The sequence below is a fragment of the Paramormyrops kingsleyae genome, chromosome 3 (genome assembly GCF_048594095.1).
Source record: "Paramormyrops kingsleyae isolate MSU_618 chromosome 3, PKINGS_0.4, whole genome shotgun sequence".
NCBI lineage: Eukaryota > Metazoa > Chordata > Actinopteri > Osteoglossiformes > Mormyridae > Paramormyrops > Paramormyrops kingsleyae.
Window position 1 is genome coordinate 34,471,357 of NC_132799.1, and position 17,226 is coordinate 34,488,582.

At 41.4% G+C, this 17,226-nt stretch overlaps 1 gene segment (V, D, J or C); it reads right to left on the minus strand.

Annotated features, from left to right (window-relative positions):
- Positions 1-9,694: 9,694 nt before the first annotated feature.
- Positions 9,695-16,985, minus strand: LOC140588271 (Ig kappa chain V-V region MOPC 21-like). The segment is given in 4 exon segments: positions 9,695-10,320; positions 11,207-11,239; positions 16,437-16,763; positions 16,914-16,985. Coding segments are annotated over 4 exon segments (723 nt in total).
- Between the last annotated feature and the right edge of the window lie 241 nt (positions 16,986-17,226).

Here is a 17,226-nt window from a genome sequence, read left to right on the forward strand (position 1 = left end):
TGAAAACGTTACGAAACGTCAAGTTTCCACCTGGTTACATCTACAGTATGTGTATGAAAAATACCCATCCATCCACTAAGCGTATATCAAGGGTGGTGCTGGGACTTGGAACAGTAAACTACTAAAAATATAAAACCATGTTGCAATTAGGTCCCACTCAAATGATACATGAAAAACTAGCATACTAGACCATACTCGTGCATAAACAATAAACACCCTACTGTGATACCAGAGTAGAACAACAACGTTAAAATGTAATTCCAGATGGTTTCATTCTTCTGGAACCCTACAGTAGGGATTCTACATTGCTAGATTTGCATAACTACACTTAAGTGAAACAATGATTATGCTAACCTATGTTTATTAAGAAATTAGTATATTTAATGGAAGATACAGGACAAGGAAAATGTCTACACACAGGGGCCTGCTCCCACAGTGATGTCCTCACTGCAAATCTCTGATGAATACAAAACGTTTGTGAGAATTAAGGAGCTGATCTCAAGCATATTATGCGACATAACTACGTTTATGTCTCTCATTTTTAGGTATACAATCTCATTAAGATGGTACAATACTTAAAACAATTTTGAAAAGTAACAGTTTGCAAAGTTTTGTAATCAAACTATGTTCTCGAGGCGTGCATTTAACAAAAAAAGCATGTTTGTGGAATGTGCAAGTGCAACTGCTGCCACTGACATAGGCAGCCCCTAGGTGTGAATTTGGAAGGGGGGGCTGGTCCATTTTTGCCCCAGGGCCTAGTGTACAATTGTTCTGCCATTGCTAAACATATACACTCACCTAAAGGATTATTAGGAACACCATACTAATACGGTGTTTGACCCCCTTTCGCCTTCAGAACTGCCTTAATTCTACGTGGCATTGATTCAACAAGGTGCTGAAAGCATTCTTTAGAAATGTTGGCCCATATTGATAGGATAGCATCTTGCAGTTGATGGAGAATTTGTGGGATGCACATCCAGGGCACGAAGCTCCCGTTCCACCACATCCCAAAGATGCTCTATTGGGTTGAGATCTGGTGACTGTGGGGGCCATTTTAGTACAGTGAACTCATTGTCATGTTCAAGAAACCAATTTGAAATGATTCGAGCTTTGTGACATGGTGCATTATCCTGCTGGAAGTAGCCATCAGAGGATGGGTACATGGTGGTCATAAAGAGATGGACATGGTCAGAAACAATGCTCAGGTAGGCCGTGGCATTTAAACGATGCCCAATTGGCACTAAGGGGCCTAAAGTGTGCCAAGAAAACATCCCCCACACCATTACACCACCACCACCAGCCTGCACAGTGGTAACAAGGCATGATGGATCCATGTTCTCATTCTGTTTATGCCAAATTCTGACTCTACCATTTGAATGTCTCAACAGAAATCGAGACTCATCAGACCAGGCAACATTTTTCCAGTCTTCAACTGTCCAATTTTGGTGAGCTCGTGCAAATTGTAGCCTCTTTTTCCTATTTGTAGTGGAGATGAGTGGTACCCGGTGGGGTCTTCTGCTGTTGTAGCCCATTCGCCTCAAGGTTGTGCGTGTTGTTGCTTCACAAATGCTTTGCTGCATACCTCGGTTGTAACGAGTGGTTATTTCAGTCAAAGTTGCTCTTCTATCAGCTTGAATCAGTCGGCCCATTCTCCTCTGACCTCTAGCATCAACAAGGCATTTTCTCCCACAGGACTGCCGCATACTGGATGTTTTTCCCTTTACACACCATTCTTTGTAAACCTTAGAAATGGTTGTGCGTGAAAATCCCAGTAACTGAGCAGATTGTGAAATACTCAGACCAGCCCGTTTGCCACCAACAACCATGCCACGCTCAAAATTGCTTAAATCAACTTTCTTTCCCATTCTGACATTCAGTTTGGAGTTCAGGAGATTGTCTTGACCAGGACCACACCCCTAAATGCATTGAAGCAACTGCCATGTGATTGTTTGATTAGATAATTGCATTAATGAGAAATTGAACAGGTGTTCCTCATAATCCTTTAGGTGAGTGTATATGAAGTTTACAAGAGGCTAGTAGCCTAAGTCAATGTCTTTGGACTGGGAAAAGAAATTCACACAATATGGGGGGTACAAGCAACCCCCCCCCCCCCCCACAAAGACATGAGACAGGATGTGATCCCCAACCCTGCAGGTGTGAGGTAAGAGTGCTACACACGGAGTCTCTGTGTCTCCGCTTTCCTGTCACCAGCGATATCAGGGTGTAAGTGGATCTGCTGTAGCTCTGTCAGGTCACAGTGGTTTGGGGTTATTAATAAGATAAATATAAAATGTATTAATGACTAATCTGCTTTATGGGGGGCTCAAGTCATGACGTTGCCCCTCAGCACCTGCAGTGAGACCCAGCTGCAGCAGTGCAGTCACTGCGCAGTCAGACTGAGGGAGGTTTTTGTACGGCTCTGTATCACTGTGTGAACAGCCAGTTACTACCAATGTTATGTTCACTCTGACAGTAATAATCTTCTGCATCTTCAGCCTGGACTCCACTGATGGTCAGAGTGAAGTCAGTACTAGATCCACTGCCACTGAATCGAGACGAAGTCCCAGAGCTACGGGTACTTGCCAAATAGATCAAAAGTTTAGGAGCTTCTCCAGGTCTCTGCTGGTACCAGGCCATGCGGGGGCCATGCTTATCAGTGTACACAGAACTGCTGGTTTTACAGTTTATAGTGACTGTCTGTCCTGAGGAAACTGATATCAGCTCTGGAGTCTGAGTGACAGTCACTTGTCCTCTGGATTCTGAAAAGAAATATGAAATAAAAACATATTTAAAACTGAATCAACAGTTAAAATTGTCACACAATGTCACACTCTAAATGCCTATTTCAAATATTTAGCAAGATTCATCAAATAATATGTTGCTAAATCGTCAGGCTTGTTCTGTTTTACCGTGAGTGAGAATGAAGAGCAAGATACTGAGGCTGATCAAAGTCATGTTTGTTTGGAGTCTCTTGTGATGAAAGGCAGCTGTCAGTCATGAAGTGTTAAACCTCCTGGAATATAAACCCTCCCAGAGCACTGAGGCATGAGCTGAAAATGCAAAGTATCTTCTGACTGACATCATCACCGCAGAAAAAACATGAATCTTTTGATATTCAAAATGATGCCATCAAAGAAGGCAGATCTTTCCATGGTCTTTAAATGCCTTTTTAGAGTGACATGTTTATGCAGCGAGTTTAACTGTTCAGTGATGTTTTATATTGATTCCATCAGTCATAGATACAAACATACCAGGCAAACCAGCAAAACAAATGCATTCAAAATGAAGGGGTAACACTTGAGGGAGCATAAATACTTAGTAGTAACTCAGTTACTACTGAAGTAGAGATTATGAACAAATATAGTAGGTATTTGAGATAAAATGTTTTATGATTGATTAAATATGAACAAACATGAGATGAGTATGTCACTTGCGTTGTTGACAAAGGTTTGCAGAATTAACAGATATAATCACAAATATAGTAACTGCCTGAGATAAATGATGCTTCGTGATTCATTAATGATGAACGGACCTGAGATCAGTATGTAACTAAGACTTAATTTGTGGTTAATTAATACATAAATAATATCATAATACTATATTATTTGTGCCCCTTCAAGTAAAGTGTTACCAATGATGGTTCTCTGCCTCTGTGATGAAATGACCGTCTCTGTTCTTTAATATTATAGGCAGGGCTCCAGTTGTTATGGGATACACATGGATGCCACCCCCATGTGGAAAAAATGACAAAAAAATGCCATCCCCCTCACCTCTAAACTGCTCTGTCTAATTTCACTCATATAAAGGTAAGTCTACTGACTGTATTGGGGGGAACACAACCTAATCCAGACCATGCGGTAATCTGGAGCACTGCCATTATGTATTGGGAGAGGATAAGAGACTGATCGCAGGCTTGGGTGTGAGGGGGTTTAATAACAAAAAAAGAAAAGTGTCTCTCTAACTGAAGGCAGGCTGCTTGAGGATAGTGCTGGTCTTGGAACGGGGCCCTGGTGTCCCAGTCAGCCTGAGGTGGGGGGGGGGGGGGGCAGTAATGATGGGGGTCATTTTACAGGGAGCTTCTTCAGGGGGGGTCTGTGTTACACAGAGAGACACACGGCTATCAGATCCTTTACCCTGGAAAGTAGATGTAGAAAAGCATGCTGGTCACTACTGGACTGATAAAACATCCTCAGCAGCTTGCTGCACACACTGAAAGATCAGAGCTTCCACAGACAGTCGGCTCTGCTCTCTGTGTGTCTGCCCAGTCCAGGCTGCTCTTCATGTGGACCCCCAGGTATTTAAAGCACTAATGTTTGTGAGGACATGCATCTTGCCTATTTTAACTGTTTTCTTAAGTCAGCATCGCTTAGTGATTATCTCTAGGGTGATTAACTGCATATATATACATCAGACTGGGACCAGCGTGGCCCATTAACCTTCACTCTATGGGCCTGATGGCCCAGGATGGTAATTTGCATAGAGGAGACACTTTGCATAAGCAGCACATGCTTCAGTGCCTTGATGGTGCTTATAATCCTGTTCATAACACTTCATGACTGACAGCTGTCTGTACTTCACAGCGACAGACACCAACACAGCTATGGCGTCTATCAGCATCTTCATTGTGGTCTTTGCCTTTTTCTCTCAAGGTAATATTCTGTAATTTTTATTGGCAAATACATTGTAATAGTAATTATTCATTTAGAGATTAAAAAAATGAAATGATAGAGTAAAGGGTATTACAGCAATTCAGCTGTTTTGCTAAGTACAGCCATATATTATTATTATTTGATAAATACTTTGAGTTCACATACAAATTTATTTACAAAATTAGAAATCCAAAAGGTAATATCAGTATTTATAATCTGTTATTACATATTTTATTAATTTTTGTTACTAATATGTTTTTATTTTGATCTTACTTTCAGAATCCAGTGGCCAGGTCACTGTGACTCAGACTCCTGCAGTAAAGGCTGTTCTCCATGGTCAGACTGTCACTATGAGCTGTAAAGTCAGTCCGGCTGTGCATAACAATAATTACTTAGCCTGGTACCAACAGAAACCTGGAGAAGCTCCTAAACTCCTAATATATCTAGCAAATAGCCGTTACTCTGGGATTCCATCTCGATTCATTGGCAGTGGATCCAGTACTGACTTCACTCTGACCATCAGTGGAGTCCAGACTGAAGATGCAGGAGATTATTACTGTCAGAGTGTTCATAACATTGGTAGTAATTGGCCGTCCACACAATGATACAGAGCCGTACAAAAACCTCCCTCAGTCAGACTGCACAGTGACTGCACTGCTGCAGCTGGGACTCACTGCAGCTGCTGAGTGGGAAGTTAGTCTAAAGTCCCCGCAGAGGAGATCAGATCAGTGTAACAGACTGAATACACACACGTATCTTCTAAGTCACAGTGGAGTGACTGTGGACTGTTTTTCTAGTATACACGTAGTCACTTTTCTCGCCCAGTATCTTGCAAAAATATATCCAATATATACAACCCCAATTCCAATGAAGTTGGGACGTTGTGCAAATTGTAAATAAAAACAGAATGCAATGATATGGAAATCTCATAAACCCATATTTTATTCATAACAAAACATAGAAAACACATCAAATGTTTAATCTGAGAAAATGTATCATTTTAAGGAAAAGATAAGGTAATTCTGAATGTCATGGCAGCAATAAAAAAAAGTTGGGATAAGGCCATGTTTACCACTGGGTGGCATCCCCTCTGCTTTTAACAACAGTCTGTAAACATCTGGGGACTGAGGAGATCAGTTGCTCGAATTTTGGGAGAGGAATGTTGTCCCATCCTTGTCAGATACAGGATTCTAGTTGTTCAACTGTCCTAGGTCTTCTGTGTCGTAATTTTCATTTTATGATTCCGCATTAAAGATCTGGACCACTGGCAGGCTAGTTCAGTACCCGGATCCTTCTACGAATACATTATATTGTAATTGATGCAGTGTGTGGTTTGGCATTGTCATGTTGGAAAATGGAAGGTCTTCCCTGAAAGAGATGTCGTTTGGATGGCAGCATATGTTTCTCTATAACCTGGATATACCTTTCAGCACTGATAGTGCCTTTCCAGATATGCAAGCTGCCCCTGCCATATGTACTAATGCACCCCCATACATCAGAGATGCTGGCTTTTGAACTCAGCGCCGATAACACGCTGGGTGGTCCTTCTCCTCTTTAGTCAGGATGATACGGCATCCCTGGCTTCCAAAAAGAATTTCAAATTTAGATTTATCTGATTTATCTGTTTTCCACTTAGCCACAGTCCATTTTAAATGAGCTTTGGCCCAGGGAAGACGTCAGCGCTTCTGGATCATGTTTAAATACAGCTTCTTCTTTGAATGATAGAGTTTTAATTGGCATCTTTGGGTGGCACGGCGAATTGTGTTCACTGATAACGTTTTCTGGAAATATTCCTGAGCCCATTTAGTGATTTCCATTGCAGAATCATGCCTATTTGTGAGGCAGTGCTGCCTAAGGGCCCGAAGATCTTGGGCATCCAGAATACTTGTCTCTTACACACAGAGATTTCTCCAGATTCTCTGAATCTTTTGATTATATTATGTACTGTAGATGATGATGTTTTCGACCTCTTTGCAATTTTACACCGAGGAACTTGTTTCCTGAAATTGCTCCACTATTTGTCGATGCAGTATTAGGGGGATTGGTGATCCTCTGTCCATCTTTACTTCTGAAAGACACTGCAACTCTAATATGCTCTTTTTATACCCAGTCATGTTACTGACCTGTTGCCAATTGACCTAATTATTTGCAAATTGTTCCTCCAGCTGCTGGGTTTTTGTACCACTAACTCTTCCAGCCTCCTATTGCCCCCGTCCCAACTTTTTTGAGACGTGTTGCTGTCATGAAATTCAAAATGAGCCAATATTTTTCACTAAATAGCAAAATGTCTCACTTTAAACATTTTACATGTTTTATATGTTCTGTTGTGAATAAAATATCAGTTTATGAGATTTCTATGTCATTGCATTCTGTTGTTATTTACAATTTACCCTACATCCCAACTTCATTGGAATTGGGGTTGTATGTTGTGGCTTCTCTTGATGACCCTACTGTTATAGATGTCCTGCAGAGTGGGGCAGGTTGTTCCAGAAATGTACTGTGCAGTTTTAATTACACGCTGGAGAGCCTTCCTCTCCTGCACAGAACAGTTGCCATACCATACAATGATAGAACTGGTGATGACACTCTCTACTGTACCTCTGTAGAAACTGGTTAGGACTTTGGTTGGCATACCAAATTTCCTCAGCTTCCTCAGGAAGTACAGTCTTTCGTGTGCCTGGTTGATGAGTCGTTGTGTATTATGAGTCCAGGTCAGATCCTCACTGATGTAGGTTCCAAGGAATTTGAAGATTTCCACTCTCTCCACCTCGGCCTCACAGATATGAATAGGAATGAGCTGCGACTTCTTTTTCCTTGGGTCGATGATCATCTCCTTGGTTTTATCTGTGTTCAAAGTGAGGTTGTTTTTCTGACAACAATCCAGAAGTGCCGCCACCTCGGTTCTATAGTCTGTCTCTGCCCCCCGGTGATCAGCCCTATAACTGTGGTATCATCAGCAAATTTAATGATGCTCGTGTTGTTCTGTGAGGCCATGCAGTCATGGGTAAACTACGGTGGCCCCTAGAGACAAAACACACACAAAAGAAAAAGCAGAAACAAAATGAAAATGCGCTGCAAATTAAAAAACACACAAAAAAGAAAAAGCAGAAACAAAATGAAAATGCACTGCAAATTAAAAAAACACACGCAAAAGAAAAAGCAAACAAAATGAAAATGCGCTGCAAGTTAAAAAAACACACGCAAAAGAAAAAGCAGAAACAAAATGAAAATGCGCTGCAAATTAAAAAACACACGCAAAAGAAAAAGCAGAAACAAAATGAAAATGCGCAGCAAATTAAAAAAACACACGCAAAAGAAAAAGCAGAAACAAAATGAAAATGCGTAGCAAATTAAAAAAAGCACACGCAAAAGAAAAAGCAGAAACAAAATGAAAATGCGCAGCAAATTAAAAAAAACACACGCAAAAGAAAAAGCAGAAACAAAATGAAAATGCGCAGCAAATTAAAAAAAGCACACGCAAAAGAAAAAGCAGAAACAAAATGAAAGGGAAAAGGGTGTTTCGCCTTGGTTTTAGTGTGGATTTTGTAGTAGCTGTAAGTTTCACACTCCATTTTTTTAAATACTGTAAAAGTAAAAAGTAAGATATTTTCTCACGAGATAAAACAGAGCTTAAGACACTCGATTTCGGTCATAGCTGAATTTTGCTAAAATCTGCAGTTACCGTGTGTTGCCACTGTAGGGCAGTATAGCAGAGCTTTACCATCAGTGTACAGTATGTCCAGACCGTCTGCTGTAGGCGCTTCAGTGATCAAAGCTATACATGATATTCCCCACATATCTATGGCCACTGGAACTGCCATTATTCCTAAAGAATAAATAAATTGATTAGATAAATTGCAAAAAATAGGCTTATAACTTGTGCTGTATAGCATGAACATGTTATATTTATGCTCTTGGTAGGGGAAATATTTATGTACTCTATTTTGGATTTTTTTAAATACAGAATTATAAGTATATTGTGACATTGCCAAGCAGCAATACCCAGCTGTTTGTATCACGTCTGGATTTTGTATAAATCATTCATTTTCCAAACCCACTTCTTCTATGCAACATCATGATGGTCCAGAGCTCATCCCTGAAACAATGAGCACAAGGCAGGGAATAACCCAGGACAGGGTGCCAGCCCACCACGGGGCACGAAGCCATTCACACCTACAGACAATGTGGCACAATTCATGTTTTGGGGTAATGGGGGGAGGAAACAGCCCAAGATGTCATGCAGAGAATCTGCAAACTCAGCCAAGGTGGAGATCCTGGTCTCCCTGCGGCCCTTGGACCAGCCTTACTCTGTTCAAACAAATAGGGATGTTGTTTCTCTAATAATTAAACTATGTTGATATATGTGATTATGAAATTATTCTAAAATCAGACATCAGAAAGTGCCTCATTTCCTCATACAGAATAAATAATTGTCCATGTAGAATAATAAAAAAAACTACTGATGTAGCCAGTGAGTACCTGACATTTCCGCTTCCTGTCCCCTGATCAGAAATGGGGTCAGTCCCTCCCCCTCACAGCTGCCCCAGTCCAGCCTGTTTTAAATCCTGAAACTAAACTCTCAGCCGTTGGAGCGAAACTCATATTTGCATGAACTGAGCAGGACGGTTCTGCTGCCCCCAGAATAGAGCAGGCAAATGTCCCCCAGTCCCCCTGGGGTTAGAGTGAGGTGGGGGCTCAGCCCGTGTCACAGAGCAGCAGATTGTCTCACACGATCATTGACTGCCTTTGCTGTTTAATTAACTATTTATTTTATTTTGGATTCAATGTGACAATATATTCCTTGAGAAGCTATACTTTCTGTTTTAAATAACTTTGGTATGTGAAATGTGTTTGATTGTTTTCAAATCTGTTTTATGAAGAATGAGCCCATGATGTGGTTTATAAGCTCAGTGTAGAGGAACTGCTCAGTATGAACCATTTTAAACCTAAATTAAAAGTCTCTCAATGGTATGATTTTGTATTTTTGACAGAAAAACAGAAGTGTTTATATTCAGGCTTTCAAAATCTTTAAAATTATTGTAAGGTTCAGGATCATGTCCTCACAACAGTGTCATGATGACATCACTGTGTGCGTGTTAAAATAATCAGCTTTGATGATAGTCCATGTATCAGACAGGATGAAATCTTTATCTCGGCATCATTCAGGAATAAAACATACAAGATCATACAAGGAGACACAAAACTAATGAAACATCAGTAATGATAATCATTCATACCTGTAGATCATGCAAAGCACATTATTTTCTCTATGTAATCAGTAAATCAGAAGCATGTAGCACAGCACAGTAAAAACACAGTAATCAGGCGCTCATCACAGGTGACGCTGAGCTCATCTACTCTGAACAGTCGGCCCTCTTCAGCATTTGAGTGACAGGAGCCTGGCAGCCCTGATGGGCCTCACAGACCACTGAGCCCACCTTCTTCCACTCGTCCGCAGTGAGGCTCAGGCTGCTGCTCCAGCTGTACAGGCCGTCCTTCTCCAGGAGCCCGCGGCTCGTCTCTGAGGCTTTGCTGTTACCGTCCACCTTCCAGCTCAGCTTCCAGTCAGAGGGGAAGCCCTTGTTGGCCAGGCACATCAGGGTGGCCGTGTTCTTGCTGGACACCTCCACACTATGGGGTGGCAGGACCGTCAGGGTGGGGGCTTTGTTACCTATAGGCGACACCAAAGGGACTTTAGGTCAGAGTCCAAGGCAAACTTTAAGTACTGTTTGACAATATATACTGAACCTATGACAACAAAAATATTTCTGCATGTGATAGAACAGACGTTTCCTTTTCATATTGGTATTTGAAACGAACATGAAAATTACACGTGAGAGATATAACTTTAAAATTTGAAGATATTAATTAGTATCACCAGTTATTATGTTCGACTTTTTATAATAATCATATTGATTATAATGATTAACATCGTATTTGCGATACAGGTACGACCGTAAATTGACTCAATTGGACACTGAAATAATGCTATTTAGTAATAATGTTAATGAGCATACATAGCCTACTAAGAGAAATGCACCGCACACTATGACTATGAAAACTGTTAAACTACAGGGTAGTTTACTTCACTTGGGGGACACAAATGAGATAGTACACTCCTACTGTACTTAATGAATAACTAGTCACTAAGAGAACGTACTGATCCCATGCTCGTTCACTATTAATCAATCACGACAGTTCTCGTGTTATTCATTATTGTCCTTTAGTAATACGCAAAGGTTTACAAAATTAACCGATGTAGTAACAAAAATTGCTTGAGACAAAACATGCGTCACAATTGATTAATGGTAACATGAGATCAATATGTAACTATAAGCCTTAGTTTGTGGTTAAATAATACACAAATAATAATAAGATATATTTGTGCACCGGCCGTCAAGTAATGCGTTACCGTGTTACCCATAGAAGTGTCTATGATAAACAGAAGAGAGCTAAAGCTGTATGTCAACATGCAATTGCTCAGATTAGAGCTCAGATTAATGCTAATCAATAATACCGATATTCAAACATTAATAAAATAAGAAAGACGCACTTACGTCCAACACCCAGCCTAGTACCGCCGCCGAAAGGGTACCACAGTGATTCACGGCGCATCAGCCGCCGTACAAAAACCTCACAGCAGCGCAGTACAGGCAACTATAACAAACCGTTACTGTATATACCTATTCGTCTATGGGTTGACGAATTCGCCTAACGGCGTCGCCGTCATTAAATCTGAGGGGGGCGTGTCCCCCTCACATTTCATAATTATTCGTTTGGACCCCCCAACATTTCACATAAAATATTAGTGCGTCCCCCATATTCAAAATGCTTCTGACGCCCCTGGCTTATACAAACTACATATGCTGAAAAAGTAACGTTCGATATTTGAAATTATTGCTACGATTATTATATGTTTAGTAATATGATCATGTTATAATTAATCTGACCTAAAGGCGTATAAGGCTTCTAAAATAAAAATTTTAGGACTACAGTGATTGAAACTGACATCCATACAAAACCTCCCAGCGCTGCATCCATGTTTCTTGTTGCAGTAATTCATGAATGGACTGTTAATTCCTTACTTACACCCACATTTAATAAGATTCATGTGGTAGGTATGCTTCTCATTCTGTTAATTTAGGAATCACTGTAATTTATAAGATTCTGGCTGTTAAAACCAGCATCGCTTTGCAGAAATAACAGTATATTCTGCCCGTGATTCTGTTAAATGCCGTAGATTTGCAAAGTCTCAGTTTTTCTGGTATTTCTTTATATTGTAATGACCATGCAACAGGCATATCACAAAAGAGCACTTTAATGGACCCGATACGGCCCACGCCAAACTCTCCAAAAAGGAACACGATGCAAACAATCAAAATGATACAAAATCAAGCGCGTGCCAATTAATGTTCCCCAGTATATATGTAGGGTTGTGTGGAGACCGCCACTTCTCCTTTTGCCCACTCCGCAGGTACCCCACATTCCCGTTATCTCCAAAGCCCCAGAAATTGGCTGAAAATGGTGGGAGGACTGCCCTATAATAAACATTGAATAGCCCTAGTCCTCCAGCCACTACACTACCCCCTCCCCACAGAGCTCCTCGCCCCCGAGGGAACACACAAAGTCCTGTAGTCTCCTGGGTGGTCTTCTCCGCCTTCGAGGTCGCTGCAGGCCACCGTCACCCCCGGGAGTGGAACCGTCGGAAGGGCCCTGGTGACCTAGGGAGAAAGGTGGGCTGCACACCTGCTGAAACCCGTCCACCAGTTCAGGAGAACCTGGAGCTGCAGAGGCCCTCGGCACCAGACTCTCAGGAAAAGCAGGATCAACACCCTCCCCTAAAGTGACCATGGGAGCAGCAAGGGGGCTGGGCTGAGGGGTGGACAGGAAAGAGAAGTGGCCAAACACAGGCCAAACAAGCAATGTGCTGAAAATACAAAGGACATTCTGACTGACATCATAGCCTCAGGGGAAAAATGCATCTGCACAATTATGTTTTTGTTTATGCTTATGTTGTGTTTTTGTTTATTAAGGTTATATGTGCGAGTGAGTGGGTGCATGTGTGGAAGTGAGAGTATTTTTAGGAATTAGTATTTTTTTTTGTTATTTTAGTAATTCTTAATATAAGAATTAAATATTTATTATCCATGATGCACTGCAAATTTCGTTGTACATTGTGCAATGACAATAAAGCTATTACTTACTTACTCACTTACAAGATCTGTTGGCAAAATGGGTGCAAGAGACAAACAAGCAGAACAAATGCATTAAAAAGGAAGGTCCATCCATCCATCCATTTTCTGAAACCGCTTATCCTGTTCAGGGTCGCGGGGGGTCCGGAGTCTATTCCAGAGGCTACAGGTGCAAGGCAGGGAACAACCCAGGATGGGGCACCAACACACCACAGAGCAAGCTAACACATCATTCATAGACATACTCACACCAACGGGCAATTTGGTAACTCCAATTAGCCTCAGCATTTTTTTGGAATGTGGGGGGAACCCAGAGTACCTGGAGAAAACCCCACAAAGGTACTTTGACTCTAATTTTTGGGTCTTCTCATGCCTCTCAGTATTCAGCTGGATTCACTTTCAATGAAGGAGAGAGTTTTCTTTTTAAAAACTGATATTGGTAACAACAGTGATGAAATGTCAGTCACTATGCTTTATGTTTTCAGAAGACTTCCTCAGACTACATGTGTAACTGGAGTTATTGTTTTTTGTCACAATCGCAAATGTCTTTATTTTAAACTGAAAACTTCATGTTGATCATGACCATTAGCATCAGTATCTACCGATTAGTTGACAAAACAGACGTTTTCTTGACACAATGTTTATTTAATGCATATTTATAATGGAGCCTTCAGCTTAGGCAAAGATGAAATCCACTGATCAATGACCATAATAAATGATCAACTAAAATTAATTTAACACACATTATCTTATACCAATTTATGTTAAATTGTGAGTGCAAAATAGGATATGAAATATTATTTCTTCAATCTGGCAGAGTTTTGTGAAGCAGGGCTGGGACCTGAGAACAGGAGACCATGTTGAACAAACATCACTGTCGCTTCACTTCTGCAAGGGAGGAACAAGTCCTCCAGCAATGCGAGAGATGGGCTCCCACGCATCTCCAGTCCCTGGGCATAAAGAGCAACTACCCCAGTCAGGCTCACCTCGGGGATGAGGCTGACATGCCGGAGCTGATTCCTCTGGAGCCCTACATCCCTGACTTGGAGACGGTCGCCACTCCTCCACAAACAGCCCTACCCTTGATGTGCCACAGCCAGGACCGCAAATCGGGCAGCCACAGTGCGTTCGATTATTTCTCTTCAAGTCGGAACTTGGATGAAAACGTTACGAAACGTCACGTTTCCACCTGGTTACATCTATGTGTATGAAAAATACCCATCCATCCACTAAGCGTATATCAAGGGTGGTGCTGGGACTTGGAACAGTCCTACTAAAAATATAAAACCATGTTGTAATTATGTCCCACTCAAATGATACATGAAAAACTAGTATACTAGACCATACTCGTGCATAAAAAATAAACACCCTACTGTGATACCAGAGTAGAACAACAACGTTAAAATGTAATTCCAGATGGTTTCATTCTTCTGGAACCCTACAGTAGGGATTCTACATTGCTAGATTTACATAACTACACTTAGCTTAGTATAATCATTGTTTCACTTATGTTTATTAAGAAATTAGTATATTTAATGGAAGATACAGGACAAGGAAAATGTCTATACACTAGTATAAAATGTCTATACACTAGTATCTATACACAGTGATGTCCTCACTGCAAATCTCTGATGAATACAAAACGTTTGTGAGAATTAAGGAGCTGATCTCAAGCATATTATGCGAACAAACTACATTTATGTCTCTCATTTTTAGGTATACAATCTCATTAAGATGGTACAATACTTAAAACAATTTTGAAAAGTAACAGTTTGCAAAGTTTTGTAATCAAACTATGTTCTCGAGGCGTGCATTTAACAAAAAAAGCATGTTTGTGGAATGTGCAAGTGCAACTGCTGCCACTGACATAGGCAGCCCCTAGGTGTGAATTTAGAAGGGGGGGGGCTGGTCCATTTTTGCCCCAGGGCCTAGTGTACAATTGTTCTGCCATTGCTAAACATATACACTCACCTAAAGGATTATTAGGAACACCATACTAATACGGTGTTTGACCCCCTTTCGCCTTCAGAACTGCCTTAATTCTACGTGGCATTGATTCAACAAGGTGCTGAAAGCATTCTTTAGAAATGTTGGCCCATATTGATAGGATAGCATCTTGCAGTTGATGGAGATTTGTGGGATGCACATCCAGGGCATGAAGCTCCCGTTCCACCACATCCCAAAGATGCTCTATTGGGTTGAGATCTGGTGACTGTGGGGGCCATTTTAGTACAGTGAACTCATTGTCATGTTCAAGAAACCAATTTGAAATGATTCGAGCTTTGTGACATGGTGCATTATCCTGCTGGAAGTAGCCATCAGAGGATGGGTACATGGTGGTCATAAAGGGATGGACATGGTCAGAAACAATGCTCAGGTAGGCCGTGTCATTTAAACGATGCCCAATTGGCACTAAGGGGCCTAAAGTGTGCCAAGAAAACATCCCCCACACCATTACACCACCACCACCAGCTTGCACAGTGGTAACAAGGCATGATGGATCCATGTTCTCATTCTGTTTACGCCAAATTCTGACTCTACCATTTGAATGTCTCAACAGAAATCGAGACTCATCAGACCAGGCAACATTTTTCCAGTCTTCAACTGTCCAATTTTGGTGAGCTCATGCAAATTGTAGCCTCTTCTTCCTATTTGTAGTGGAGATGAGTGGTACCCGGTGGGGTCTTCTGCTGTTGTAGCCCATCCGCCTCAAGGTCGTGCATGTTGTGGCTTCACAAATGCTTTGCTGCATACCTCGGTTGTAACGAGTGGTTATTTCAGTCAAAGTTGCTCTTCTATCAGCTTGAATCAGTCAGCCCATTCTCCTCTGACCTCTAGCATGAACAAGGCATTTTCGCCCACAGGACTGCTGCATACTGGATGTTTTTCCCTTTACACACCATTCTTTGTAAACCTTAGAAATGGTTGTGCGTGAAAATCCCAGTAACTGAGCAGATTGTGAAATACTCAGACCGGCCCGTCTGGCACCAACAACCATGCCACGCTCAAAATTGCTTAAATCACCTTTCTTTCCCATTCTGACATTCAGTTTGGAGTTCAGGAGATTGTCTTGACCAGGACCACACCCCTAAATGCATTGAAGCAACTGCCATGTGATTGTTTGATTAGATAATTGCATTAATGAGAAATTGAACAGGTGTTCCTCATAATCCTTTAGGTGAGTGTATATGCAGTTTACGAGAGGCTAGTAGCCTAAGTCAATGTCTTTGGACTGGGAAAAGAAATTCACACAATATGGGGGGTACAAGCAAACCCCCCCCCCCCCCCCCCCACAAAGACAGGAGACAACCCTGCAGGTGTGAGGTAACAGTGTTACACACTGACCCTCTGTGTCTCCGCTTTCCTGTCACCAGCGATATCAGGGTGTACGTGGATCTGCTGTAGCTCTGTCAGGTCACAGTGGTTTGGGGTTATTAATAAGATAAATATAAAATGTATTAATGACTAATCGGCTTTATGGGGGGCTCAAGTCATGACGTTGCCCCTCAGCACCTGCAGTGAGACCCAGCTGCAGCAGTGCAGTCACTGTGCAGTCTGACTGAGCGAGGATTTTGTACGGCTCTGTATCACCGTGTGAACAGCCAGTTACTACCAATGTTATGTTCACTCTGACAGTAATAATCTTCTGCATCTTCAGCCTGGACTCCACTGATGGTCAGAGTGAAGTCAGTACTAGATCCACTGCCACTGAATCGAGACGAAGTCCCAGAGCTACGGGTACTTGCCAAATAGATCAAAAGTTTAGGAGCTTCTCCAGGTTTCTGCTGGTACCAGGCCATGCGGGGGCCATGCTTATCAGTGTACACAGAACTGCTGGTTTTACAGTTTATAGTGACTGTCTGTCCTGAGGAAACTGATATCAGCTCTGGAGTCTGAGTCACAGTCACTTGTCCTCTGGATTCTGAAAAGAAATATGAAATAAAAACATATTTAAAACTGAATCAACAGTTAAAATTGTCACACAATGTCACACTCTAAATGCCTATTTCAAATATTTAGCAAGATTCATCAAACAATATGTTGCTAAATCGTCAGGCTTGTTCTGTTTTACCTTGAGTGAGAATGAAGAGCAAGATGCTGAGGCTGATCAAAGTCATGTTTGTTTGGAGTCTCTTGTGATGAAGGGCAGCTGTCAGTCATGAAGTGTTAAACCTCCTGGAATATAAACCCTCCCAGAGCACTGAGGCATGAGCTGAAAATGCAAAGTATCTTCTGAATGACATCATCACCGCAGAAAAAACATGAAACTTTTGATATTCAAAATGATGTCATCAAAGAAGGCAGATCTTTCCATGGTCTTTAAATGCCTTTTTAGAGTGACATGTTTATGCAGCGAGTTTAACTGTTCAGTGATGTTTTATATT